General features: G+C 50.0%; 1 protein-coding gene across 1 annotated transcript; it reads right to left on the bottom strand.

Moving 5' to 3' along the window:
- Window positions 1-27318, bottom strand: ERP27 (endoplasmic reticulum protein 27). The gene is made up of 7 exons (XM_077467454.1): window positions 27153-27318; window positions 22801-22892; window positions 19937-20074; window positions 18341-18457; window positions 14198-14323; window positions 7905-8102; window positions 1-147 (listed from the first exon to the last, which is right to left on the bottom strand). Exons 1-7 carry the CDS (start codon window positions 27253-27255, stop codon window positions 106-108), a joined length of 816 nt encoding a protein of 271 aa, XP_077323580.1. The 5' UTR covers window positions 27256-27318; the 3' UTR covers window positions 1-105.

The raw sequence follows: 27318 nt of genomic DNA on the forward strand, positions 1-27318 counted from the left end.
TCCGATACCGACAAAGTAACCTTTTTATTTCAGAAATGTAAAAATATTTTAAGGTCAAAAAAAGAGTTTGGGACAAATGAACACATTCCGTCTATTTAATAAATATCAGAGTTCTATCTTCTCCCTGTTGCTTTCCAATTCTTCTTCCTGTAAAAGAAAATAAGGAAATAAATAAAATAACACACACAATGGCATACATAAGACATCGCATACATAAGACATCCCATACAAAATGCATACATAAGGTGGTGGTGGAGTGGGGTGGTGGTGGTGATGGCTATGGTGGTGGGGTGGTGGAGTGGGGTGGGTGGTGGTGATGGTGATGGCCATGGTGGTGGGGTGGTGGAGTGGGGTGGTGGTGATGGTGGTGGTGATGGTGGGGGTGGTGGTGATTGTGGAGTGGGGGTGGAGTGGGGGTAGACTGGAGTGGTGGGGTGGTGGAGTGGGGTGGATGAGTGTGGTGGTGGTGATGGCGGTGGAGTGGGGGTAGAGTGGGGTGGTGGAGTGGTGGTGGGAGTGGTGGAGTGGGGTGGTTGGATTGTGCGAGTGTTTGAGTGGTGGTGGTGATGGCGGCGGTGGTGGTGGTGGGGATGATGTTGGGGGATGTGGTGGAGTGGTGTTGTTGGCGTGGGGTGGAGTGGTGGTGGTGGTGATGGCATTGGTGGGGAGGCGGTGGTGATGACGGTGGTGGTGGTGGGGGATGTGGTGGTGGTGACGGCGGTGGTGGAGTGGTAGTGGTGGAGTGGGGGTGGAGTGGTGGTAATGGTGGTGGTGGAGTGGTGGTAATGGTAATGGTGGGGGTGGTGATGTCGTGGTGGTGGGTGGGGTGGGATGGAGTGTTGGATGGAGTGGTGGGGTGATGTTAAGGTGGTGGGGTGGGGGTAGAGTGGGGTGGTGGTGATGGTGGAGTGTTGGGGTGGTGGGAAGGTGGTGGGAGTGGTGGGGGTGTGGGGTGGGGTTGGTGAAGTAGGGGTAGAGTGGAGGGGTGGGGAGGTGGTGGTGGTGGGGCGGAGTGGTGGGGGTTGTGGTGGGATGGTGGTGGGATGGGGTAGTGGGGTGGGGTTGGTGGAGTAGGGATAGAGTGGAGGGGTGGGGAGGTGGTGGTGGGAGTGGTGGCGTGGAGGTGGGGCGGAGTGGTGGGGGTTGTGGTGGTGGTGGGGTGGGGTGGGAATGGGGGGTTTAGGCAGTGGGGAGGTGGTGGGATGGTGGTGGAGTGGAGTGGTGGGGTGGGATGGTGGGGAGGTGGTGGGATGGTGGTGGGGTGGAGTGGTGGGGTGGGATAGTGGGGAGGTGGCGGCATGGTGTGGTAGGGTGGTGGTGGTGGTGGGGTGGGATGGTGTTGGCGGTGGTGGTGGAGTAGTGGTGGGGTGGTAGAGTGGTGGGGTGGTGTTTAGGTGGTGGGGGTAGAGTGGGTTGGGGTGGTGGAGATGGTGGAGTGTTGGGGAGGTGGTGATGGTGGGAGTGGTGGGGGCGGTGGGATGGTGGTGAGATGGGTGGTGGAGTAGGGGTAGAGTGTGGTGGTGGTGGAGTGGTGGGGTGGTAGTGGTGGTGGAGGAGTGGGGGTGGAGTGGTGGTAATGGTGGTGATGGAGTGGGGGTGGAGTGGTGGTAATGGTGGTGGTGGGTGGAGTGGGATGGAGTGTTGGGGTGGAGTGGTGGGGTTATGTTAAGGTGGTGGGGTGGGGGTAGAATGGGGTAGTGGTGATGTTGGGGTGGTAGGAAGGTGGTGGGAGTGGTGGGGGTGGTGGGATGGGGTGGTGGAGTAGGGGTAGAGTGGGGTGGTGGTGATGGTGGGGGTGGTGGTGGAGTGGTGGGAAGGTATGGGATGGGGTGGTGGAGTAGGGGTAGAGTGGGGTGGTGGGATGGTGGTTATGGTGGGGGTGGTGGTGGTGGTGGAGTAGGGGTGGTGGTGATGGTGGGGGTGGTGGTGGTGGTGGAGTGGTGGGAAGGTATGGGATGGGGTGGTGGAGTAGGGGTAGAGTGGGGTGGTGGGGTGGTGGTGATGGTGGTGGTGGTGGTGGTGGTGGAGTGGTGGGAAGGTATGGGATGGGGTGGTGGAGTAGGGGTAGAGTGGGGTGGTGTTGATGGTGGGGGTGGTGGTGGTGGTGGAGTGGTGGGAAGGTATGGGATGGGGTGGTGGAGTAGGGGTAGAGTGGGGTGGTGGTGATGGTGATGGTGGTGGTGGTGGTGGTGGTGGAGTGGTGGGAAGGTATGGGATGGGGTGGTGGAGTAGGGGTAGAGTGGGGTGGTGGGATGGTGGTTATGGTGGGGGTGGTGGTGGTGGTGGAGTGGGGTGGTGGTGATGGTGGGGGTGGTGGTGGTGGTGGAGTGGTGGGAAGGTATGGGATGGGGTGGTGGAGTAGGGGTAGAGTGGGGTGGTGGGGTGGTGGTGATGGTGGTGGTGGTGGTGGTGGTGGAGTGGTGGGAAGGTATGGGATGGGGTGGTGGAGTAGGGGTAGAGTGGGGTGGTGGGATGGTGGTTATGGTGGGGGTGGTGGTGGTGGTGGAGTGGGGTGGTGGTGATGGTGGGGGTGGTGGTGGTGGTGGAGTGGTGGGAAGGTATGGGATGGGGTGGTGGAGTAGGGGTAGAGTGGGGTGGTGGGGTGGTGGTGATGGTGGTGGTGGTGGTGGTGGTGGAGTGGTGGGAAGGTATGGGATGGGGTGGTGGAGTAGGGGTAGAGTGGGGTGGTGGGATGGTGGTTATGGTGGGGGTGGTGGTGGTGGTGGAGTGGGGTGGTGGTGATGGTGGGGGTGGTGGTGGTGGTGGAGTGGTGGGAAGGTATGGGATGGGGTGGTGGAGTAGGGGTAGAGTGGGGTGGTGGGGTGGTGGTGATGGTGGTGGTGGTGGTGGAGTGGTGGGAAGGTATGGGATGGGGTGGTGGAGTAGGGGTAGAGTGGGGTGGTGGGATGGTGGTTATGGTGGGGGTGGTGGTGGTGGTGGAGTGGGGTGGTGGTGATGGTGGGGGTGGTGGTGGTGGTGGAGTGGTGGGAAGGTATGGGATGGGGTGGTGGAGTAGGGGTAGAGTGGGGTGGTGGGGTGGTGGTGATGGTGATGGTGGTGGTGGTGGTGGTGGTGGAGTGGTGGGAAGGTATGGGATGGGGTGGTGGAGTAGGGGTAGAGTGGGGTGGTGGGATGGTGGTTATGGTGGGGGTGGTGGTGGAGTGGGGTGGGGGTGGTGGTGGTTATGGTGGGGGTGGTGGTGGAGTGGGGTGGGGGTGGTGGTGGTGGTGGTGGAGTGGTGGGAAGGTATGGGATGGGGTGGTGGAGTAGGGGTAGAGTGGGGTGGTGTTGATGGTGGTGGTGGTGGTGGTGGTGGAGTGGTGGGAAGGTATGGGATGGGGTGGTGGAGTAGGGGTAGAGTGGGGTGGTGGGATGGTGGTTATGGTGGGGGTGGTGGTGGTGGTGGAGTGGGGTGGTGGTGATGGTGGGGGTGGTGGTGGTGGTGGAGTGGTGGGAAGGTATGGGATGGGGTGGTGGAGTAGGGGTAGAGTGGGGTGGTGGGGTGGTGGTGATGGTGATGGTGGTGGTGGTGGTGGTGGAGTGGTGGGAAGGTATGGGATGGGGTGGTGGAGTAGGGGTAGAGTGGGGTGGTGGGATGGTGGTTATGGTGGGGGTGGTGGTGGTGGTGGAGTGGGGTGGTGGTGATGGTGGGGGTGGTGGTGGTGGTGGAGTGGTGGGAAGGTATGGGATGGGGTGGTGGAGTAGGGGTAGAGTGGGGTGGTGGGGTGGTGGTGGTGGTGATGGTGATGGTGGTGGTGGTGGTGGTGGTGGAGTGGTGGGAAGGTATGGGATGGGGTGGTGGAGTAGGGGTAGAGTGGGGTGGTGGGATGGTGGTTATGGTGGGGGTGGTGGTGGTGGTGGAGTGGGGTGGTGGTGATGGTGGGGGTGGTGGTGGTGGTGGAGTGGTGGGAAGGTATGGGATGGGGTGGTGGAGTAGGGGTAGAGTGGGGTGGTGGGATGGTGGTTATGGTGGGGGTGGTGGTGGTGGTGGAGTGGGGTGGTGGTGATGGTGGGGGTGGTGGTGGTGGTGGAGTGGTGGGAAGGTATGGGATGGGGTGGTGGAGTAGGGGTAGAGTGGGGTGGTGGGATGGTGGTTATGGTGGGGGTGGTGGTGGAGTGGGGTGGGGGTGGTGGTGGTGGTGGAGTGGGGTGGTGGTGGTGAAGTGGGGTGGGGGTGGTGGTGGTGGTGGAGTGGGGTGGTGGTGGTGGTGGAGTGGGGTGGTGGTGATGGTGGTGGTGGAGTGGGGTGGGGGGTCAGTGCTGGGGGTCGTATTGTGAATTATAAATAGTTTTGTATGCTGTGACTCCTTTAGAAGGTTCTCTATTCGCCTCTCTGGACTCGCTTGTTTCTCTTCCTCTGATTTGTGTGGAATGAAGAAGTTGCCGGAATTGCTCCCTCTGGTGGAGTGCGGCTCTTCCTGAGGCTCCTGACTGCCATTTACTGGAAGAAATTCTCATATCTATCAAACCCCCCCATGTGACCGGAGGCTGCACGATGAAGGGAAATGAGATTGTACGTGTTTTTATAGAAGGCCAAAAATATCCTCCGCTGAATATCCGATGTGAGAACAAAATATTCTGATGTTTGGAGATCGGCTGATACCCGACAAGCAAAACACATTCCTTCTCTCTTCAGCTCTACAGGAACATCTGATGATGATCCACCACCAATCTCCAAGTGTTAATAGCCCCGGGGGGGGGGGGGGGGGGGGCAGAGGTAATCAGATGTGTGTGCAATCTGATCTCTCCTGCTATTCATGCCTATATCACAGCATAGTACTAAAATAGTTTGGAGAAAAAGAACGCCATCAATGTGCACAGGATGTGTGTAATATAACAATTTGCCCCATCCTTCTGCCTCTCAGCAGCTTCTCATCCCCCTCCCCCCACTTGTACTTTCTGGCAATTCTTGACAGTCAAACTTGGAGTTTCTGTAAAAAAGGACCCTTTGATACAGTGTTTGCAAACATTGTTCAGACAGGAGATCAAGAGATACAAAGTTACATAGTAGGTGAGGTTGAAAAAAGACACAAGTCCATCCTATGTGTGTGATTATATGTCAGTATTACATTGTATATCATGTATGTTGCGGTTGTTCAGGTGATTACCTAATACTTTCTTGAAACTATCGATGCCCCCCGGCTGAGACCACCGCATGTGGAAGGGAATTCCACATCCTTGCCGCTCTTACAGTAAAGAACCCTCTACATAGTTTCAGGTCAAACCTCTTTTCTTCTAATTTTAATGAGTGGCCACGAGTCTTGTTAAACTCCCTTCCGCAAAAAAGTTTTCCCCCTATTGTGGGGTCACCAGTCCGGTATTTATATATTGTGGGGTCACCAGTCCGGTATTTATATATCGTGGGGTCACCAGTCCGGTATTTATATATTGTGGGGTCACCAGTCCGGTATTTATATATTGTGGGGTCACCAGTCCCGTATTTATATATTGTGGGGTCACCAGTCCGGTATTTATATATTGTGGGGTCACCAGTCCGGTATTTATATATTGTGGGGTCACCAGTCCGGTATTTATATATTGTGGGGTCAGCAGTCCGGTATTTATATATTGTGGGGTCACCAGTCCGGTATTTATATATTGTGGGGTCAGCAGTCCGGTATTTATATATTGTGGGGTCACCAGTCCGGTATTTGTATATTGTGGGGTCACCAGTCCGGTATTTATATATTGTGGGGTCACCAGTCCGGTATTTATATATTGTGGGGTCACCAGTCCGGTATTTATATATTGTGGGGTCACCAGTCCCGTATTTATATATTGTGGGGTCACCAGTCCGGTATTTATATATTGTGGGGTCACCAGTCCGGTATTTATATATTGTGGGGTCAGCAGTCCGGTATTTATATATTGTGGGGTCACCAGTCCGGTATTTGTATATTGTGGGGTCACCAGTCCGGTATTTATATATTGTGGGGTCACCAGTCCGGTATTTGTATATTGTGGGGTCACCAGTCCGGTATTTATATAATGAAATCATATCCCCTCTCAGGCGTCTCTTCTCCAGAGAGAATAAGTTCAGAGCTCACAACCTTTTCTCATAACTAATATCCTCCAGACCCTTTATTAGCTTTGTTGCCCTTCTTTGTAGTCGCTCCATTTCCAGTACATCCTTCCTGAGGACTGGTGCCCAGAACTGGACAGTATACTCCAGGTGCGGCCGGACCAGAGTCTTGTAGAGGGGAGAATTATCATTTTATCTCTGGAGTTGATCCCTTTTTAATGACAATATTCTGTTTGCTTTGTTAGCAGCAGCTTGGCATTGCTGAGCCCATCATCTACTAGGACCCCCAGGTCCTTCTCCATCCTACATCCCCCCCAGAGGTTCCCCTCCCCCCAGTCTATAGATTGCATTCAGATTTTTGCCACCCAAATGCATTATTTTACATTGTAACAATGTATCTCTCGATCTCCTGTCTGATCAATGTTTCTAAACAAAGTAACATTGTTTATAAACATTGATCAGATGAATGATTGGAATGGTCAGGGGTGGGTGGTGGCGCCCCCTAGGGTTCTGTGCTGGGACCAATCCTATTTAATTTATTCATAAATGACCTGGAGGAGGGGGATGGGGGAAACAGTTCAATCTCTGTATTTGCGGACAATACTAAGCTAAGCAGGGCAATAAATTCTTAGTTATGAGGAAAGGTTGGGAGCTCTGAACTTATTCTCTCTGGAGAAGAGACGCCTGAGAGGGGATATGATTTCATTATATAAATACCGGACTGGTGACCCCACAATATATAAATACCGGACTGGTGACCCCACAATATATAAATACCGGACTGGTGACCCCTCAATATATAAATACCGGACTGGTGACCCCTCAATATATAAATACCGGACTGGTGACCCCTCAATATATAAATACCGGACTGGTGACCCCACAATATATAAATACCGGACTGGTGACCCCACAATATATAAATACCGGACTGGTGACCCCTCAATATATAAATACCGGACTGGTAACCCCTCAATATATAAATACCGGACTGGTGACCCCACAATATATAAATACCGGACTGGTGACCCCACAATATATAAATACCGGACTGGTGACCCCTCAATATATAAATACCGGACTGGTTACCCCTCAATATATAAATACCGGACTGGTGACCCCTCAATATATAAATACCGGACTGGTGACCCCTCAATATATAAATACTGGACTGGTGACCCCACAATATATAAATACCGGACTGGTGACCCCACAATATATAAATACCGGACTGGTGACCCCTCAATATATAAATACCGGACTGGTGACCCCACAATATATAAATACCGGACTGGTGACTCCACAATAGGGAGAAAATTTTTTCACGGAAGGGAGTTTAACAAGACACGTGGCCACTCATTAAAATTAGAAGAAAAGAGGTTTAACCTTGAAGTACATAGAGGGTTCTTTACTGTAAGAGCGGCAAGGATGTGGAATTCCCTTCCACAGGATGTGGTCTCAGCGGGGGACATCGATTGTTTCAAGAAACTATTAGATAAGCACCTGTATGACCGCAACATACATGATATACAATGTAATACTGACATATAATCACACAACATACATGATATACAATGTAATACTGACATATAATCACACACATGGGATGGACTTGTGTCTTTTTTTCAACCTCACCTACTATGTAAGATGAGAGAGATATAAAGTAACATTGTTTATAAATATTGTTCCAATGGAGTTAGTTCCTTGTTATCACATGAGCACAACTAATTGGCTTCTTGTGCTGCTTCTCCCTCCTCCAGTCTTAGCTCTGCAGGGAATATATTAAATGACTGATTATTATGAAGTTCTATTCCTGTATTTATCTCTGTCCGGCGCTCGGCTCTAAAGAACAACATTAGTTGGCGGTTCCGCCTCTTCTCACCGTATAATCCCCGGAGAGGAACTTCCCGCAGAATTCTTTCACCGTCTCGGCGGTGATCTCCCCGCGTGGCATGATCAGCTTCTTATTGCTGTCGGTGTTATAGATGGAGATCAGAGGGAGGTCACTTTTCTGGATCTTGAAAAAACCGGCAATTTTCTGAGTGTACGGCTTTCCCAAATCCATCTTCACAAAGAGAACCTGAAGAGGAAACGAGACCTCCCACAATTACCAACATATCCGAGGAAGTGACCTGCCCTTCAGTGTTCCTGCATATAACTACATGTGTCTGCTCCTCTACAACTCTCCTCTCCTGAAATACTCTGCTGGAGGACGCTACTCCTTCCTCTATGACTCTCCTCTCCTGAAATACTCTGCTCTGCTGGAGGACTCTGCTCCTTCCTCTATAACTCTCCTCTCCTGAAATACTCTGCTGGAGGACTCTACTCCTTCCTCTATGACTCTCCTCTCCTGAAATACTCTGCTGGAGGACTCTACTCCTTCCTCTATGACTCTTCTCTCCTGAAATACTCTGCTGGAGGACGCTACTCCTTCCTCTATGACTCTCCTCTCCTGAAATACTCTGCTGGAGGACTCTACTCCTTCCTCTATGACTCTCCTCTCCTGAAATACTCTGCTCTGCTGGAGGACTCTGCTCCTTCCTCTATAACTCTCCTCTCCTGAAATACTCTGCTGGAGGACTCTACTCCTTCCTCTATGACTCTCCTCTCCTGAAATACTCTGCTGGAGGACTCTACTCCTTCCTCTATGACTCTCCTCTCCTGAAATACTCTGCTGGAGGACGCTACTCCTTCCTCTATGACTCTCCTCTCCTGAAATACTCTGCTGGAGGACTCTACTCCTTCCTCTATGACTCTCCTCTCCTGAAATACTCTGCTCTGCTGGAGGACTCTGCTCCTTCCTCTATAACTCTCCTCTCCTGAAATACTCTGCTGGAGGACTCTACTCCTTCCTCTAGGACTCTCCTCTCCTGAAATACTCTGCTGGAGGACTCTACTCCTTCCTCTATGACTCTCCTCTCCTGAAATACTCTGCTGGAGGACGCTACTCCTTCCTCTAGGACTCTCCTCTCCTGAAATACTCTGCTGGAGGACTCTACTCCTTCCTCTATGACTCTCCTCTCCTGAAATACTCTGCTGGAGGACTCTACTCCTTCCTCTATGACTCTCCTCTCCTGAAATACTCTGCTCTGCTGGAGGACTCTGCTCCTTCCTCTATGACTCTCCTCTCCTGAAATACTCTGCTGGAGGACGCTACTCCTTCCTCTAGGACTCTCCTCTCCTGAAATACTCTGCTGGAGGACTCTACTCCTTCCTCTATGACTCTCCTCTCCTGAAATACTCTGCTGGAGGACTCTACTCCTTCCTCTAGGACTCTCCTCTCCTGAAATACTCTGCTCTGGTGGAGGACTCTACTCCTTCCTCTAGGACTCTCCTCTCCTGAAATACTCTGCTCTGCTGGAGGACTCTACTCCTTCCTCTATGACTCTCCTCTCCTGAAATACTCTGCTGGAGGACTCTACTCCTTCCTCTATGACTCTCCTCTCCTGAAATACTCTGCTCTGCTGGAGGACTCTGCTCCTTCCTCTATGACTCTCCTCTCCTGAAATACTCTGCTGGAGGACGCTACTCCTTCCTCTATGACTCTCCTCTCCTGAAATACTCTGCTGGAGGACTCTACTCCTTCCTCTATGACTCTCCTCTCCTGAAATACTCTGCTCTGCTGGAGGACTCTGCTCCTTCCTCTATAACTCTCCTCTCCTGAAATACTCTGCTGGAGGACTCTACTCCTTCCTCTAGGACTCTCCTCTCCTGAAATACTCTGCTGGAGGACTCTACTCCTTCCTCTATGACTCTCCTCTCCTGAAATACTCTGCTGGAGGACGCTACTCCTTCCTCTAGGACTCTCCTCTCCTGAAATACTCTGCTGGAGGACTCTACTCCTTCCTCTATGACTCTCCTCTCCTGAAATACTCTGCTGGAGGACTCTACTCCTTCCTCTATGACTCTCCTCTCCTGAAATACTCTGCTCTGCTGGAGGACTCTGCTCCTTCCTCTATAACTCTCCTCTCCTGAAATACTCTGCTGGAGGACTCTACTCCTTCCTCTAGGACTCTCCTCTCCTGAAATACTCTGCTCTGCTGGAGGACTCTACTCCTTCCTCTAGGACTCCCCTCTCCTGAAATACTCTGCTCTGCTGGAGGACTCTACTCCTTCCTCTATGACTCTCCTCTCCTGAAATACTCTGCTGGAGGACTCTACTCCTTCCTCTATGACTCTCCTCTCCTGAAATACTCTGCTGGAGGACTCTACTCTTTCCTCTATGACTCTCCTCTCCTGAAATACTCTGCTGGAGGACTCTACTCTTTCCTCTATGACTCTCCTCTCCTGAAATACTCTGCTGGAGGACTCTACTCCTTCCTCTATGACTCTCCTCTCCTGAAATACTCTGCTGGAGGACTCTACTCCTTCCTCTATGACTCTCCTCTCCTGAAATACTCTGCTGGAGGACTCTACTCCTTCCTCTATGACTCTCCTCTCCTGAAATACTCTGCTCTGCTGGAGGACTCTGCTCCTTCCTCTACAACTCTCCTCTCCTGAAATAATCTGGACTGCTGGAGGACTCTGCTCCTTCCTCTATAACTCTCCTCTCCTGAAATAATCTGCACTGCTGGAGGACTCTGCTCCTTCCTCTATAACTCTCCTCTCCTGAAATAATCTGCTCTGCTGGAGGACTCTGCTCCTTCCTCTACAACTCTCCTCTCCTGAAATACTCTGCTCTGCTGGAGGACTCTGCTCCTTCTTCTATAACGCTCCTCTCCTGATTCTGAAATACTCTGCTCCTTCCTCTATAACTCTCCTCTCCTGAAATAATCTGCTCTGCTGGAGGACTCTGCTCCTTCCTCTACAACTCTCCTCTCCTGAAATACTCTGCTCTGCTGGAGGACTCTGCTCCTTCCTCTACAACTCTCCTCTCCTGAAATACTCTGCTCTGCTGGAGGACTCTGCTCCTTCTTCTATAACGCTCCTTTCCTGATTCTGAAATACTCTGCTCTGCTGGAGGACTCTGCTCCTTCCTCTACAACTCTCCTCTCCTGAAATAATCTGCATTGCTGGATTACTCTGCTCCTTCCTCTATAACTCTCCTCTCCTGAAATACTCTGCACTGCTGGAAGACTCTGCTCCTTACTCTATAACTCTCCTCTCCTGAAATACTCTGCACCGATGGAGGACTCTGCTCCTTCTTCTATAACGCTCCTCTCCTGATTCTGAAATCCTCTGCTCCTTCCTCTATAACTCTCCTCTCCTGATATAATCTGCACTGCTGGAGGACTCTGCTCCTTCTTCTGTAACTCTCCTCTCCTGAAATACTCTGCTCTGCTGGAGGACTCTGCTCCTTCTTCTATAACGCTCCTCTCCTGATTCTGAAATACTCTGCTCCTTCCTCTATAACTCTCCTCTCCTGAAATAATCTGCACTGCTGGAGGACTCTGCTCCTTCTTCTGTAACTCTCCTCTCCTGAAATACTCTGCTCTGCTGGAGGACTCTGCTCCTCTCTCTATAACTCTCCTCTCCTGAAATACTCTGCTCTGCTTGAGGACTCTGCTCCTTCCTCTACAAGACCCCTTTCCCACCACACAAGCCCATTGCGTCGGTGGTAAAACGCCGCTATTTTTAGCGGCGTTTTACCGCCGGATTTGCGGCAGATTTGCGGCGCATTTCGGCCGCTAGCGGGGCGCTTTTACCCCCCCCTGCTAGCGGCTGCGAAAGGGTTAAAACCGCCGGCAATACGCCGCAATAGCGGTGTTTTGCCGGCAGTATTACAGCGCTGCCCCATTGATTTCAATGGGAAGCAGCGGTGGAGGAGCGGGAAACACACCGCTCCTTCACCGCTCCAAAGAAGCTGCTGGCAGGACTTTTCCCTGACGTCCTGCCAGCGCACCGCTCCAGTGTGAAATCCCTCGGGGGGATCACACTACACACAATGGTGCAGCTTCTTTAGGACGGATTGCAGGCGCTATTTCTAACGCTATAGCGCCTGCAAAACGCCCTGGTGTGAAAGGGGTGTTAAACTCTCCTCTCCTGATATACTCTGCACAGATGGAGGACTCTGCTCCTTCCTCTATAAAACTCTCCTCTCCTGATATACTCTGCACAGATGGAGGACTCTGCTCCTTCCTCTATAAAACTCTCCTCTCCTGATATACTCTGCACAGATGGAGGACTCTGCTCCTTCCTCTATAAAACTCTCCTCTCCTGATATACTCTGCACAGATGGAGGACTCTGCTCCTTCCTCTATAAAACTCTCCTCTCCTGATATACTCTGCACAGATGGAGGACTCTGCTCCTTCCTCTATAAAACTCTCCTCTCCTGATATACTCTGCACAGATGGAGGACTCTGCTCCTTCCTCTATAAAACTCTCCTCTCCTGATATACTCTGCACAGATGGAGGACTCTGCTCCTTCCTCTATAAAACTCTCCTCTCCTGATATACTCTGCACAGATGGAGGACTCTGCTCCTTCCTCTATAAAACTCTCCTCTCCTGATATACTCTGCACAGATGGAGGACTCTGCTCCTTCCTCTATAAAACTCTCCTCTCCTGATATACTCTGCACAGATGGAGGACTCTGCTCCTTCCTCTATAAAACTCTCCTCTCCTGATATACTCTGCACAGATGGAGGACTCTGCTCCTTCCTCTATAAAACTCTCCTCTCCTGATATACTCTGCACAGATGGAGGACTCTGCTCCTTCCTCTATAAAACTCTCCTCTCCTGATATACTCTGCACAGATGGAGGACTCTGCTCCTTCCTCTATAAAACTCTCCTCTCCTGATATACTCTGCACAGATGGAGGACTCTGCTCCTTCCTCTATAAAACTCTCCTCTCCTGATATACTCTGCACAGATGGAGGACTCTGCTCCTTCCTCTATAAAACTCTCCTCTCCTGATATACTCTGCACAGATGGAGGACTCTGCTCCTTCCTCTATAAAACTCTCCTCTCCTGATATACTCTGCACAGATGGAGGACTCTGCTCCTTCCTCTATAAAACTCTCCTCTCCTGATATACTCTGCACAGATGGAGGACTCTGCTCCTTCCTCTATAAAACTCTCCTCTCCTGATTTACTCTGCACAGATGGAGGACTCTGCTCCTTCCTCTATAAAACTCTCCTCTCCTGATATACTCTGCACAGATGGAGGACTCTGCTCCTTCCTCTATAAAACTCTCCTCTCCTGATATACTCTGCACAGATGGAGGACTCTGCTCCTTCCTCTATAAAACTCTCCTCTCCTGATTTACTCTGCACAGATGGAGAACTCTGCTCCTTCCTCTATAAAACTCTCCTCTCCTGATATACTCTGCACAGATGGAGGACTCTGCTCCTTCCTCTATAAAACTCTCCTCTCCTGATATACTCTGCACAGATGGAGGACTCTGCTCCTTCCTCTATAAAACTCTCCTCTCCTGATATACTCTGCACAGATGGAGGACTCTGCTCCTTCCTCTATAAAACTCTCCTCTCCTGATATACTCTGCACAGATGGAGGACTCTGCTCCTTCCTCTATAAAACTCTCCTCTCCTGATATACTCTGCACAGATGGAGGACTCTGCTCCTTCCTCTATAAAACTCTCCTCTCCTGATATACTCTGCACAGATGGAGGACTCTGCTCCTTCCTCTATAAAACTCTCCTCTCCTGATATACTCTGCACAGATGGAGGACTCTGCTCCTTCCTCTATAAAACTCTCCTCTCCTGATATACTCTGCACAGATGGAGGACTCTGCTCCTTCCTCTATAAAACTCTCCTCTCCTGATATACTCTGCACAGATGGAGGACTCTGCTCCTTCCTCTATAAAACTCTCCTCTCCTGATATACTCTGCACAGATGGAGGACTCTGCTCCTTCCTCTATAAAACTCTCCTCTCCTGATATACTCTGCACAGATGGAGGACTCTGCTCCTTCCTCTATAAAACTCTCCTCTCCTGATATACTCTGCACAGATGGAGGACTCTGCTCCTTCCTCTATAAAACTCTCCTCTCCTGATATACTCTGCACAGATGGAGGACTCTGCTCCTTCCTCTATAAAACTCTCCTCTCCTGATATACTCTGCACAGATGGAGGACTCTGCTCCTTCCTCTATAAAACTCTCCTCTCCTGATATACTCTGCACAGATGGAGGACTCTGCTCCTTCCTCTATAAAACTCTCCTCTCCTGAAATCCTCGCTGGAAAGAATAGAAGCATGCCCTGGATTACTGACCTTCCCACGCAGATCGTTGGCGACCTCTCGCAGCTCCTTTATTATTTCAGCTTCGTTTTCAACAACCTTGTCGCTGAAGAAGAGAAGGTGGACCTCGACCTCGCAGGCGATTAAGCCGATCGCATTCTGATAATAAAAGGAAGGAGTACAAGTGAGCCGGAATCTCTTCTGGAATGTCAGTGATAGGGAGGATGATAGGGAGCAAAGATGAAGAATGATGAGAGGACCTGAGCACCAAGTCCCGAGAAACTCTTTTCTCTTTCAATAGTTTTTATTGAGTTTTAACCACAAATACATGATGTATCATATACAGCAATCATAAAGTGATTACATGAAATAAAAGGAAGAAGAATCTAAACAGGATTCAGTAACCAATTCAGAACAAAGTATAACAGTATCTCGCATGCTCAATCTTGAGAGAAACACTTTTCTATTACAGTGAAAAAGTTTCAAGCTGAACCTTTATCTGAAGCTCCTGTGTTTTGGGTCTTCAGAGGTGTCTTCTTCACCGGGGTTTGAGGATGGAAAAAGTTGCCGGATTGTGGACTCGGGGTATGGAAATCACAATATTATGACCGGTTCCCAGTAGACTTGTCAAAACCCATTGATCCTTCTACTCCAAGTCCAACATCCACCAACGTGCCCCCAGGGCCGTCTTTAAGGCAGGGCAAAAGGGGCAGCTGCCCTGGGCCCTGTCATTGTTGTGGTGGCCCAAAACAGCTGCCTCATACTTGCCAAATATCCAGGTTTAAATTCCCTCGTCCCTTGAAGTTTTAGTCCTGTGCTGTGTCCCGATATCTCAGTGTGAAGAGCTGGTACTAATGCTGCCCAGGTCTGCCCTATTGTTGTGTACAGATGACTCACCTGCAGACCCTGTGTTTACATGTAAATAACAGGCATTAGTATGTAAATAGGGGCGACAATACTAAGTAAATAGCTGCGGCTGGCGGCATTGATATGTACATAAAGGCGGCATTCCTATGTATATCATGTTCCCCTGCTGTGAGGAGGTGATGTGCTGTAACCTCTAGCAACTAATCAGTGAGCCGTAATGTGTGCTGTAACCTCTATCAACTAGTCAGTGAGCCGTAATGTGTGCTGTAACCTCTAGCAACTAGTCAGTGAGCTGTAATGATATGCTGTAACCTCTAGCAACTAATCAGTGAGCCGTAATGTGTGCTGTAACCTCTAGCAACTAGTCAGTGAGCCGTAATGTGTGCTGTAACCTCTAGCAACTAATCAGTGAGCCATAATGTGTGCTGTAACCTCTAGCAACTAATCAGTGAGCCGTAATGTGTGCTGTAACCTCTAGCAACCAGTCAGTAAGCTGTAACTGCTGGCAACCAATCGCAATTGCTGCCTGATCTGATACAGAAAACTGATTTTAAGTCTAGCTGCTATTTATTGTATGTCTCAGAGTAGGTGGAGAGGGAAATTGCATGGGGGTGGGGGGCAAGAAAAAGTTTGCCCAGGGCCCAATCTTTATTAAAGACGGCCCTGCATGCCCTGATGAAGGAGGCACCTTTGAACCTCCGAAACACTTTGGCTTTTGAAATATTTTTTTTTTATTATTGGAATGAACTTCTTTGGATCTCAATCCTTCTGTGTGGTGCTCCAGTCCATATCTCCTTCCCCCATCTATGTGAAGGTTGGGACCCTTGGGGGTAGGTAGGGGTGCAGCCAGCCAGGTGTTTAAACACGGACCCGTTTGGTGTGGAGGAACCTCGAGGGTTCTACACAGAGAACTGACCTCATTCCTACTGAAGACCTTTGGGGTGAATTGGAACGCTGATGGTGAACCGGGGGGGATTGGGATTAACTCCATATTATTGGCCATGGGGGGAGGGGAGCAACTCCATATTAATAGCCATGGGGGGAGGGGAGCAACTCCATATTAATAGCCATGGGTGGAGGGGAGCAACTCCATATTATCGGCCATGGGGGGAGGGGAGCAACTTCATATTATCGGCCATGGGGGGGAGGGGAGCAACTCCATATTATTGGCCATGGGGGGGAGGGGAGCAACTCTATATTATTGGCCATGGGGGGAGGGGAGCAACTTCATATTATCGGCCCTGGGGGGGAGGGGAGCAACTCCATATTATTGGCCATGGGGGGGAGGGGAGCAACTCCATATTATCTGCCATGGGGGGAGGGGAGCAACTCCATATTATCGGCCATGGGGGGAGGGGAGCAACTCCATATTATCGGCCATGGGGGGAGGGGAGCAACTCCAGATTATTGGCCATGGGGGGAGGGGAGAAACTTCATATTAATGGCCATGGGGGAAGGGGCAAATCATGGCTTGAAACTGGGATGTCCAACAAGGTTATATACTGTAAGTGTTGAGGTCAGACATCCAAACACGTTGTGCCATATAGTGCAGCTCATCTCAGTGTTTGTTAAGCAGGGAGACTGAATAAGGCTCCTAGATTTGTATATTAGTCAGAGCGCCCTCTACTGGCTAATGTAACAATCTTTATATATTTTAGCAATTAAAAAAGAGGAATCATTTAAAATGTGAGTCACAAAAAAACTTAACTCAACAGGAACATACCCATAACCTCTTTTCTTACTACACCTGCTATCCTACCCGCTTTACCTACTAAACCTCCCAACCTACAATCTTCACTCACTACACCCCTTAACCTGCCCTCCCCACTTACTGCACCCCATAATCCATTGTTCTGACTTTTACTGCATGTGCTATCCTACTGTCTTCACTTTACCCTCCAACCTACTCTGCTCACTTACTGCACCCACTACCCCCCCCCCCCCCCCATACTGCACCCACAAACCCACCCTCCTCACTTACTGCACCCCATAATCCATTGTTCTGACTTTTACTGCATGTGCTATCCTACTGTCTTCACTTTACCCTCCAACCTACTCTACTCACTTACTGCACCCACTACCCCCTCCCGCCCCCCCCCCATACTGCACCCACAAACCTACAGTCCTCACTTACTGCACCTCCTACCCTATAGTCCTCACTTACTGCACTTGCTAACCCACCCTCCTCACTTACTGCACCTGCTAACCCACCCTCCTCACCTACTACACCTGCTAACCCACCCTCCTCACCTACTACACCTGCTAACCCACCCTCCTCACCTACTACACCTGCTAACCCACCCTCCTCACTTACTGCACTTGCTAACCCACCCTCCTCACTTACTGCACTTGCTAACCCACCCTCCTCACTTACTACACCTGCTAACCCACCCTCCTCACTTACTGCACTTGCTAACCCACCCTCCTCACTTACTGCACTTGCTAACCCACCCTCCTCACTTACTGCACTTGCTAACCCACCCTCCTCACTTACTGCACTTGCTAACCCACCCTCCTCACTTACTGCACTTGCTAACCCACCCTCCTCACTTACTACACCTGCTAACCCACCCTCCTCACCTACTACACCTGCTAACCCACCCTCCTCACTTACTACACCTGCTAACCCACCCTCCTCACTTACTACACCTGCTAACCCACCCTCCTCACTTACTACACCTGCTAACCCACCCTCCTCACTTACTGCACCTGCTAACCCACCCTCCTCACCTACTAAACCTGCTAACCCACCCTCCTCACCTACTACACCTGCTAACCCACCCTCCTCACCTACTACACCTGCTAACCCACCCTCCTCACTTACTGCACCTGCTAACCCACCCTCCTCACCTACTACACCTGCTAACCCACCCTCCTCACCTACTACACCTGCTAACCCACCCTCCTCACTTACTGCACCTGCTAATCCACCCTCCTCACTTACTACACCTGCTAACCCACCCTCCTCACCTACTACACCTGCTAACCCACCCTCCTCACTTACTACACCTGCTAACCCACCCTCCTCACTTACTACACCTGCTAACCCACCCTCCTCACTGCACCAACTACCCTCCCATTTAAGCTTACTGCACCCACTATCATACCCTCCTTTCTTCCTATACCTGATCTCTCTCATTTACATCACCAGCTAACCTACCCTCCCCACGTACTGCACCCGCCAACCTACCCTCCTCACTTACTGCACCTGCTATCCTACACAGGATGCAGTGCACAGATCTCAGCCTGCTGCACCCGAGGCTCCCGTATCCCCCCAACATAGTCCAGAAGGGCACCATGTGATCCTACCATGGGGTTGTAGTCTGTCACCAGCCTCAGATCGTTGATGGTCAGGAACCGGTACAATTTGGCTGTGTTGATGCCTTCGTTTTCTTTCACCACCAAGTCATCCCTCCAGTTGTCAGCCTGGAATTAAATATTTTAAAAAACTTCAGCAGAAGACAGTGGAGGCTGGTGCTTAAATTTTTTTGGGGGGCCGCAAACAAACTGAAAAATTCTGTAAAAAATAACCCCCATCAATTGCAGCCTAACTGTGTTATCAAACGCAGCCACTGTGCCCATCCAACCCAGCCACTGTGCCCATCAGAAGCAGCCACTGTGCCCATCCAACGCAGCCACTGTGCCCATCAGAAGCAGCCACTGTGCCCATCAGAAGCAGCCACTGTGCCCATCAGAAGCAGCCACTGTGCCCATCCAACGCAGCCACTGTGCCCATCAGAAGCAGCCACTGTGCCCATCAGAAGCAGCCACTGTGCCCATCCAACGCAGCCACTGTGCCCATCAGAAGCAGCCACTGTGCCCATCCAACGCAGCCACTGTGCCCATCCAAGGCAGCCATTGTGCCCATCAGAAGCAGCCACTGTGCCCATTCAACGCAGCCACTGTGCCCATTCAACGCAGCCACTGTGCCCATTCAACGCAGCCACTGGGCCCATCCAACGCAGCCACTGGGCCCATCCAACGCAGCCATTGTGCCCATCCAACACAGCCACTGTGCCCATCCAACGCAGCCACTGTGCCCATCCAACGCAGCCACTGTGCCCATCCAACGCAGCCACTGTGCCCATCAGAAGCAGCCACTGTGCCCATCCAACGCAGCCACTGTGCCCATCAGAAGCATCCTCATAGGCATCCAATCACAGTGCCTGTCGTTTCAGCCAGGTAACAGACCCGAGCACCTGATTGGCGGAGAGGCGGTTCAGTGTTAGGAAACCGAATATTCATTCGCTTTCCTAACACAGTTGAGTGAACTGCGAGCGCCAAGCATGGCACTCGCTGTTTACCTTCTTTGACACCTATTACAGCCTATGGCTCTAATAAGGTGCTTCAAAAAAAAATAATACCCCGCCGCTGTAATTCTGAAATAGGGTGTGGCAGCTGCGGCCATAGATAGATTCATGCATTGCATGGATCTATCTATTGGTGATAGAGGGGGTGGCTGAAGAGAGGGGGCGGTGCCCGTGTGCCCTTATGGACACACCGCCATTGGCAGAAGAATATCCAGAAGTTTATATCAGAGCTGGGCGATTTTAGATGGGTACATTTTATTGCAGTAATTCTTTATGGAAACCCGTAATATTTTCACTGTCAGTCATCAATATAACACTGAGGGGGTGCAGCCAACGTCCTTCATCCTACCTTCCCAGCACGCCCCGTCTTTTCAATGTGCCTTAGAAAAAAAAAAAATATATATATATATATATATGTAGGGTGCTATTTCCACACTGTGTTTAAATCCCCCAAAAACGAATTTCCTGCTTCTTTTGATTGGCTTATAGCTTTTTATTGCTGTGTTTCACGTTTTACTGTCCTAAGTCATAAGCTTATATGATTTCTCACATGGGGAATGTCCTGCTCTTGGCGATCTTTGGTCGGGGGACTTACCTTGCGGAAGATGGTGATCGTGTTGCTCTTTATCTTGTAGTGCTTTAAGACCTCTCGGGTGGTGCTGGTGCCGTAATCCCATTCTGGGTGATTTTTCACCAGAGTCTCAAAGTATTCTATTTCTGGTTCATCTAAGTCCTGCGAGAGATATGTACAACATACACCTGAAATACTTGCTTTATCAGAGACTCCAAGGTTTTCAAAAGTTGTTCCCTCAAAAAAAAAACTTTATATGCAATATGTAAAAAAAAAAAAAAAAAATATATATATATATATATATATATATATATATATATATATATATATATATATATATATATATATATATTTTTTTTTACAGATTGCATATAAAAAAAAAAAAAAAACAAAACAAAAAAAAAAAAAAAATATATATATATATATATATATATATATATATATATATATATATATATATATATATATTTTTTTTTTTTTTTTTTTTTACATATTGCATATAAAAATACATATATATTTTTTTACATATTGCATATGAAACTATATATATATATATATATATATATATATATATATATATATATATATATATATATATATATATATATATATTTATTTATTTTTTTAATTAGGAGAATTTTGAAATGTAGTATATAAATATTATGTAGTTCTAACTTCAACCAGTAGATGGAGCTTTACTCTATTTTTCTCATATTCAGCTATTTCAGCTTTTAGCTGTGCTGACAGAAGCTGATCCTTAATAGCAAAGAATCCCTCATTATTATTAGATCGCTTAGTTTGGGGATTCAGACAAACCCAGACTGAAAGTCTGAATCCCTTGACAAACAATAAATGTTGACATATATTTATTAATATTAGTGAGTGTACAGCTTGTATAACAGTGTAAATTTCCTGTCCCCTCAAAATAACTCAACACAGCCATTAATGTCTAAACCGCTGGCAACAAAAGTCAGTGCACCCCTAAGTGAAAATGTCCAAATTGGGCCCAATTGTGTCATGTGACTCGTTGGTGTTACAAGGTCTCAGGGGTGAATGGGGAGCAGGTGTGTTAAATTTGGTGTTATCGCTCTCACTCTCTTATACTGGTCACTGGAAGTACAACATGGCACCTCATGGCAAAGCACTCTGTGAGGATCTGAAGATAAGAGTTGTTGCTCTACATAAAGATGGCCTAGGCTATAAGAAGATTGCCAAGACCCTGAAACTGAGCTGCAGCACGGTGGCCAAGACCATACAGCGGTATAACAGGACAGGTTCCCCTCAGAACAGGCCTCGCCATGGTCCACCAAAGAAGTTGAGGTCACGTGCTCAGCGTCATATCCAGAGGTTGTCTTTGGGAAATAGACGTATGAGTGCTGCCAGCATTGCTGCAGAGGTTGTAGGGGTGGGGGGGGTCAGCCTGTCAGTGCTCAGACCATACGCCGCACGCTGCATCAAATTGGTCTGCATGGCTGTCATCCCAGAAGGAAGCCTCTTCTAAAGATGATGCACAAGAAAGACCACAAACAGTTTGCTGAAGACAAGCAGACTAAGGAAATGGATTACTGGAACCATGTCCTGTGGTCTGATGAGACCAAGATAAAGGTATTTGGTGTCAGATGGTGACAAGCGTGTGTGGGGGCAACCAGGTGAGGAGGACAAAGACAAGTGTGTCTTGTCTACAGTCAGGCATGGTGGTGGGAGTGTCATGGTCTGGGGCTGCATGAGTGCTGCTGGCACTGGGGGGGCTACAGATCATTGAGGGGACCATGAATGCCAACATGTACTGTGACATACTGAAGCAGAGCATGATCCCCTCCCTTCAGAGACTGGGCCGCAGGGCAGTATTCCAACATGATAACCACCCCAAACACACCTCCAACACCACCACTGCCTTGCTAAAGAAGCTGAGGGTAAAGGTGATGGACTGGCCAAGCATGTCTCCAGACCTAAACCCTATTGACCATCTGTCCTCTCTTCTGTCCTGTGAAGCAGGAACTTTTGAACTCTGCACCCTGTGCATAGCGCCCTCCTGAGCCTTGCACCCTGTACATAGCGCCCTCCTGAGCCTTGCACCCTGTACATAGCGCCCTCCTGAGCCGTGCACCCTGTGCATAGCGCCCTCCTGAGCCTTGCACCTTGTACATAGCGCTCTCCTGGACCTTGCACCCTGTACATAGCGCCCTCCTGAGCCTTGCACCCTGTACATAGCACCCTCCTGAGCCTTGCACCCTGTACATAGCGCCCTCCTGAGCCTTGCACCCTGTACATAGCACCCTCCTGAGCCTTGCATACTGTACATAGCACCCTCCTGAGCCTTGCATCCTGTACATAGCACCCTCCTGAGCCTTGCATACTGTACATAGCACCCTCCTGAGCCTTGCACCCTGTACATAGCGCCCTCCAGAGCCTTACACCCTGTACATAGCTCCCTCCTGAGCCTTGCACCCTGTACATAGCTCCCTCCTGAGCCTTGCACCCTGTACATAGCTCCCTCCTGAGCCTTGCACCCTGTACATAGCTCCCTCCTGAGCCTTGCACCCTGTACATAGCTCCCTCCTGAGCCTTACACCCTGTACATAGCTCCCTCCTGAGCCTTGCACCCTGTACATAGCTCCCTCCTGAGCCTTGCACCCTGTACATAGCTCCCTCCTGAGCCTTGCACCCTGTACATAGCGCCCTCCTGAGCCGAGCGCCCTCCTGAGCCTTGCATCCTGTACATAGCGCCCTCCTGAGCGATGCGGTAAAACATGGGGAGGAGTGACACCATGTTTTACAGCCCAATAAATAAAACTGACCCCAAACATGTAAAGTTTCCCCTCAAACATATTGTACATTTTTTTGTTAGATGTTGTCTCAGATTATTGGACAGAAAAATAGCGACTTACCGTAAAAAAGCCAATCACGGCTACGTCAGTGGAATCAATGAACGCTTTGGCTGAAGGCACATCAGGTAATACTATAGCTTTATTTTCTGGAACTGCAAGATATAAAATATTTTAATGCCTGTTAATGTAAAGTGAAGACATCTTATCTATCTATCCACACGATTTTACCAAAAGTATTGGGACGCCTGCCTTTACATGTACTTTAATGGCATCCCAGTCTTAGTCCATAGGGTTCAATATTGAGTTGGCCCTTTGCAACTATAACAGCTTCAGCTCTTCTTGGAAGGCCGTCCACAAGGTTTAGGAGGGTGTCTATGGGAATGGTTGACCATTCTTCCAGAAGAGCATTTGTGAGGTCAGGCACTGATGTTGGATGAGAAGGCCTGGCTCGCAGTCTGCGCTCAAATTCATACCAAAGGTGTTCTATCGGGTTGAGGTCTGTGCAGGTCAGCCAAGTTCCCTGCACCAAAAAAATAAATAAAATAAAATGGCTTGGGTTCCCCCCGACATTCCATACCAGATCCTTATCCGAGCATGTAGAACGGCAGGGCAGGAAACCTGAACCATACCAGGCCACATGCCCTCAACATGATGGGGGGGGGGTGGGTGCTTTGTGGTGGGGGTGGGGCCACTTTTTATACTCTTTTTGTGAATGGGTCAGGGTACTATGCACCCCGTACTCATTCACATGGGGAGAGGGGCACCGGGATCTGGGGGCTTACAGATTCTGGATAAGCCCACCGCCCACAGGACAAGGTGCTTTGGGGGTAGGAAGAGCCCCCCTGCCTTAAAAGCACCCCACTCCATGTTGGGGGCATGTAACCCGGTATGGTTGTGGGGGGGGCTGCATGCTCAGATAAGGGTGTGTTATGGATTTTGGGGGGGACCCCACGCCATTTTTTAATATTTAGGCATGTGGTTCTCCTCAAAATCCATACCAGACCCAAAGGGCCAAGTATGGACTGCATGTTTTTTTTGTTTTTTTTTTGAGATTTTGTTATTGCCGGCAATTCTTGTCTTTACATTCAGCTGTCAGTGGGGAAGCCCGCTGACGACTCATTGGTTGTTAATGACGTGGCGGCTTCCCGGCCTGCTCCTTAGCAACCAGCTATACCAGCTTGTTAAAGACAAAAAAAAAACACAAAAAAACGCACGTTCAAAGCGCACCACAAAACGTGTCTAAAAACTGCATCAACCGCATAGATGTGAACCTAGGGATGGGGCTGGTTCATGCTTCTGCACTTCTCCTGGTCTTCAGTATTGTTTAGTGTGGACCTCCCTCCCTTACTATCAAAAATAACGTTTTTAAATCTTAGAAATTGTCCCTTTATGAAAGTAAAAAAAAAACAACAAACAAACATTGACTAGGTCAGTGATCAACGTCTTGCTTGTACCCCCCCCCCCCCCACATTTCTCCTATGCCGCTCCTCTTGAATTAATTTCTGGAGCATGAGCTGACACTCCACACGGATCATTGTTGGCTCTATGGGATTCGGTAGATCCGCGTGACATGTCCATGGGGGCCGCCGTCTGCTCCCACCGGACACCATTTTTCCATTTTGTTATAATGAGGATTGATTATAATAATTTCCTTCCATCTCCTGGGACCTCCGATCGGCCTCTCCGCACCTGACACTCTCTGCCTGACAATTTGTAATGTAAAGTGAGGCAGATGTTGTGTTACAGAGATCACAAACCTGCAGGCAGCTCGATACAGGTGAAGGATATCCGTGCGAGTCCGCGGAACGTGAATACCTATGCTGGGGGAAATAAAATGGATTGGACTGTCTTCCTTCAATGAGAAGCTGGTTTATGTGAAAGATGTGTCAGTATGAGGGGTTCCCACCATCCCTGTGCTGAGTTCCCGGGTCTGTACATCCGCTGTGCCCATTATGAGGGGTTCCCACCACCCCTGTGCTGAGTTCCCGGGTCTGTACATCCGCTGTGCCCATTATGAGGGGTTCCCACCATCCCTGTGCTGAGTTCCCGGGTCTGTACATCCGCTGTGCCCATTATGAGGGGTTCCCACCACCCCTGTGCTGAGTTCCCGGGTCTGTACACCCGCTGTGCCCATTATGAGGGGTTCCCACCACCCCTGTGCTGAGTTCCCGGGTCTGTACACCCGCTGTGCCCATTATGAGGGGTTCCCACCACCCCTGTGCTGAGTTCCCGGGTCTGTACACCCGCTGTGCCCATTATGAGGGGTTCCCACCATCCCTGTGCTGAGTTGCCGGGTCTGTACACCTCCTGTGCCCATTATAAGGGGTTCCCACCATCCCTGTGCCAAGTTCCCAGGTCTGTACACCTGCTGTGCCCATTATGAGGGGTTCCCACCATCCCTGTGCTGAGTTGCCGGGTCTGTACACCTGCTGTGCCCATTATGAGGGGTTCCCACCATCCCTGTGCTGAGTTGCCGGGTCTGTACACCTCCTGTGCCCATTATAAGGGGTTCCCACCATCCCTGTGCCAAGTTCCCAGGTCTGTACACCTGCTGTGCCCATTATGAGGGGTTCTCACCATCCCTGTGCTGAGTTGCCGGGTCTGTACACCTCCTGTGCCCATTATAAGGGGTTCCCACCATCCCTGTGCCATGTTCCCAGGTCTGTACACCCACTGTGCCCATTATGAGGGGTTCCCACCATCCCTGTGCTGAGTTCCCGGGTCTGTACACCCGCTGTGCCCATTATGAGGGGTTCCCACCATCCCTATGCTGAGTTCCCGGGTCTGTACACCCGCTGTGCCCATTATGAGGGGTTCCCACCATCCCTGTGCTGAGTTCCTGGGTCTGTACACCCGCTGTGCCCATTATGAGGGGTTCCCACCATCCCTGTGCCGAGTTCCCGGGTCTGTACACCCGCTGTGCCCATTATGAGGGGTTCCCACCATCCCTGTGCTGAGTTCCCGGGTCTGTACACCCGCTGTGCCCATTATGAGGGTTTCCCACCATCCCTGTGCTTAGTTCCTGGGTCTGTACACCCGCTGTGCCCATTATGAGGGGTTCCCACCTTCCCTGTGCCAAGTTCCCAGGTCTGTACACCTGCTGTGCCCAATATGAGGGGTTCCCACCATCACTGCACACATTTGGTGCTCATTATAAGGGTTTCCCACCAGCCTAGCTCTGATTTCCTGGGTTGGCACACCTACTGTGCACAAAACAAAAGGTTTTCACCGTCTTTGCACTGTTCCTGGTGCTGATCAGCTGTTGTGCCCATTATGACAAATTCCCACCATCCATGCATGCTACTGAGTTCCTGCTGTGCCCACCTCTTAAGGGTGACTTGGAGAAGGCACCCATGAGTTCTCAAAAAAAAAAAAAAAAAGGAGGAAAAAAGAGGTAGCATTCAAACCAAAAATCAAGGGCCCCTCGTGAAGATCACACTAACTGGGGTTCCTTTTCTTTCTTGTCAATTCCTCTCAATTTTCTTCATGGAGACCAACACTGTAGATGGAAGGTCATGGTGAAGCGCCACAGATAAAAGGGGTCCTCAGCTTTAACTATCAACAGATTTAGTTTGAAAAACCAACCCCAGACCCACTACAACCAACCTACCCAGACCCACTACAACCAACCAACCCAGACCCACTACAACCAACCAACCCCAGACCCACTACAACCAACCCAGACCCACTACAACCAACCAACCCCAGACCCACTACAACCAACCAACCCAGACCCACTACAACCAACCAACCCCAGACCCACTACAACCAACCAACCCCAGACCCACTACAACCAACCCAGACCCACTACAACCAACCAACCCCAGACCCACTACAACCAACCCCAGACCCACTACAACCAACCAACCCCAGACCCACTACAACCAACCAACCCAGACCCACTACAACCAACCAACCCAGACCCACTACAACCAACCCAGACCCACTACAACCAACCAACCCAGACCCACTACAACCAACCAACCCCAGACCCACTACAACCAACCAACCAACCCAGACCCACTACAACCAACCAACCCCAGACCCACTACAACCAACCAACCCAGACCCACTACAACCAACCAACCCAGACCCACTACAACCAACCCCAGACCCACTACAACCAACCAACCCCAGACCCACTACAACCCACCAACCCCAGACCCACTACAACCAACCAACCCAGACCCACTACAACCAACCAACCCCAGACCCACTATACTTCATCTCTTTCATTTGTTTCCAGGTCTTGAATAAAATAACCCCATCATGACATTGACTGAGGGCATTGAAGAGGAGAGCCTTCAGATGGTTGGAGGTTTGGAGAGCTCATGGCACCCTTTACATCCAGGTCTAGTTTTCACATCTATACAATAAAGAAACACCCTATATCAATATCATATATCAGTTACCTTCAATAGAAGTGCTGTTCCCATCCTCTGTACATAGTGAAGTATTCACTAAGTTGAGAAGTAGTAAGACGGATAAGGTAGAGAGCATTCTTCTTCTGTCCATTGGGTCTGTTGGTGGCCGGTCGTTGCTCGCCGTCTTCAGAAGTGACTCATTGTACAGAGAAAT

This window comes from Lithobates pipiens, unplaced genomic scaffold (genome assembly GCF_037356315.1).
Source record: "Lithobates pipiens isolate NorthernLeopardFrog02 unplaced genomic scaffold, aLitPip1_a1.2 Scaffold_56, whole genome shotgun sequence".
In the NCBI taxonomy this organism is placed as follows: Eukaryota; Metazoa; Chordata; class Amphibia; order Anura; family Ranidae; genus Lithobates; species Lithobates pipiens.

Bases quoted from the DNA above. Each gene is read 5' to 3' on its own strand.
- ERP27 (XM_077467454.1), bottom strand. From the start codon at position 27,255: ATGGACAGAAGAAGAATGCTCTCTACCTTATCCGTCTTACTACTTCTC. The intron at 18,458-19,936 runs GTAAGTCCCCCG...ATTTAATTCCAG, and splicing joins CGATCACCATCTTCCGCAAG to GCTGACAACTGGAGGGATGA. The intron at 14,324-18,340 runs GTAGGATCACAT...TTTTATTATCAG, and splicing joins TGACAGACTACAACCCCATG to AATGCGATCGGCTTAATCGC.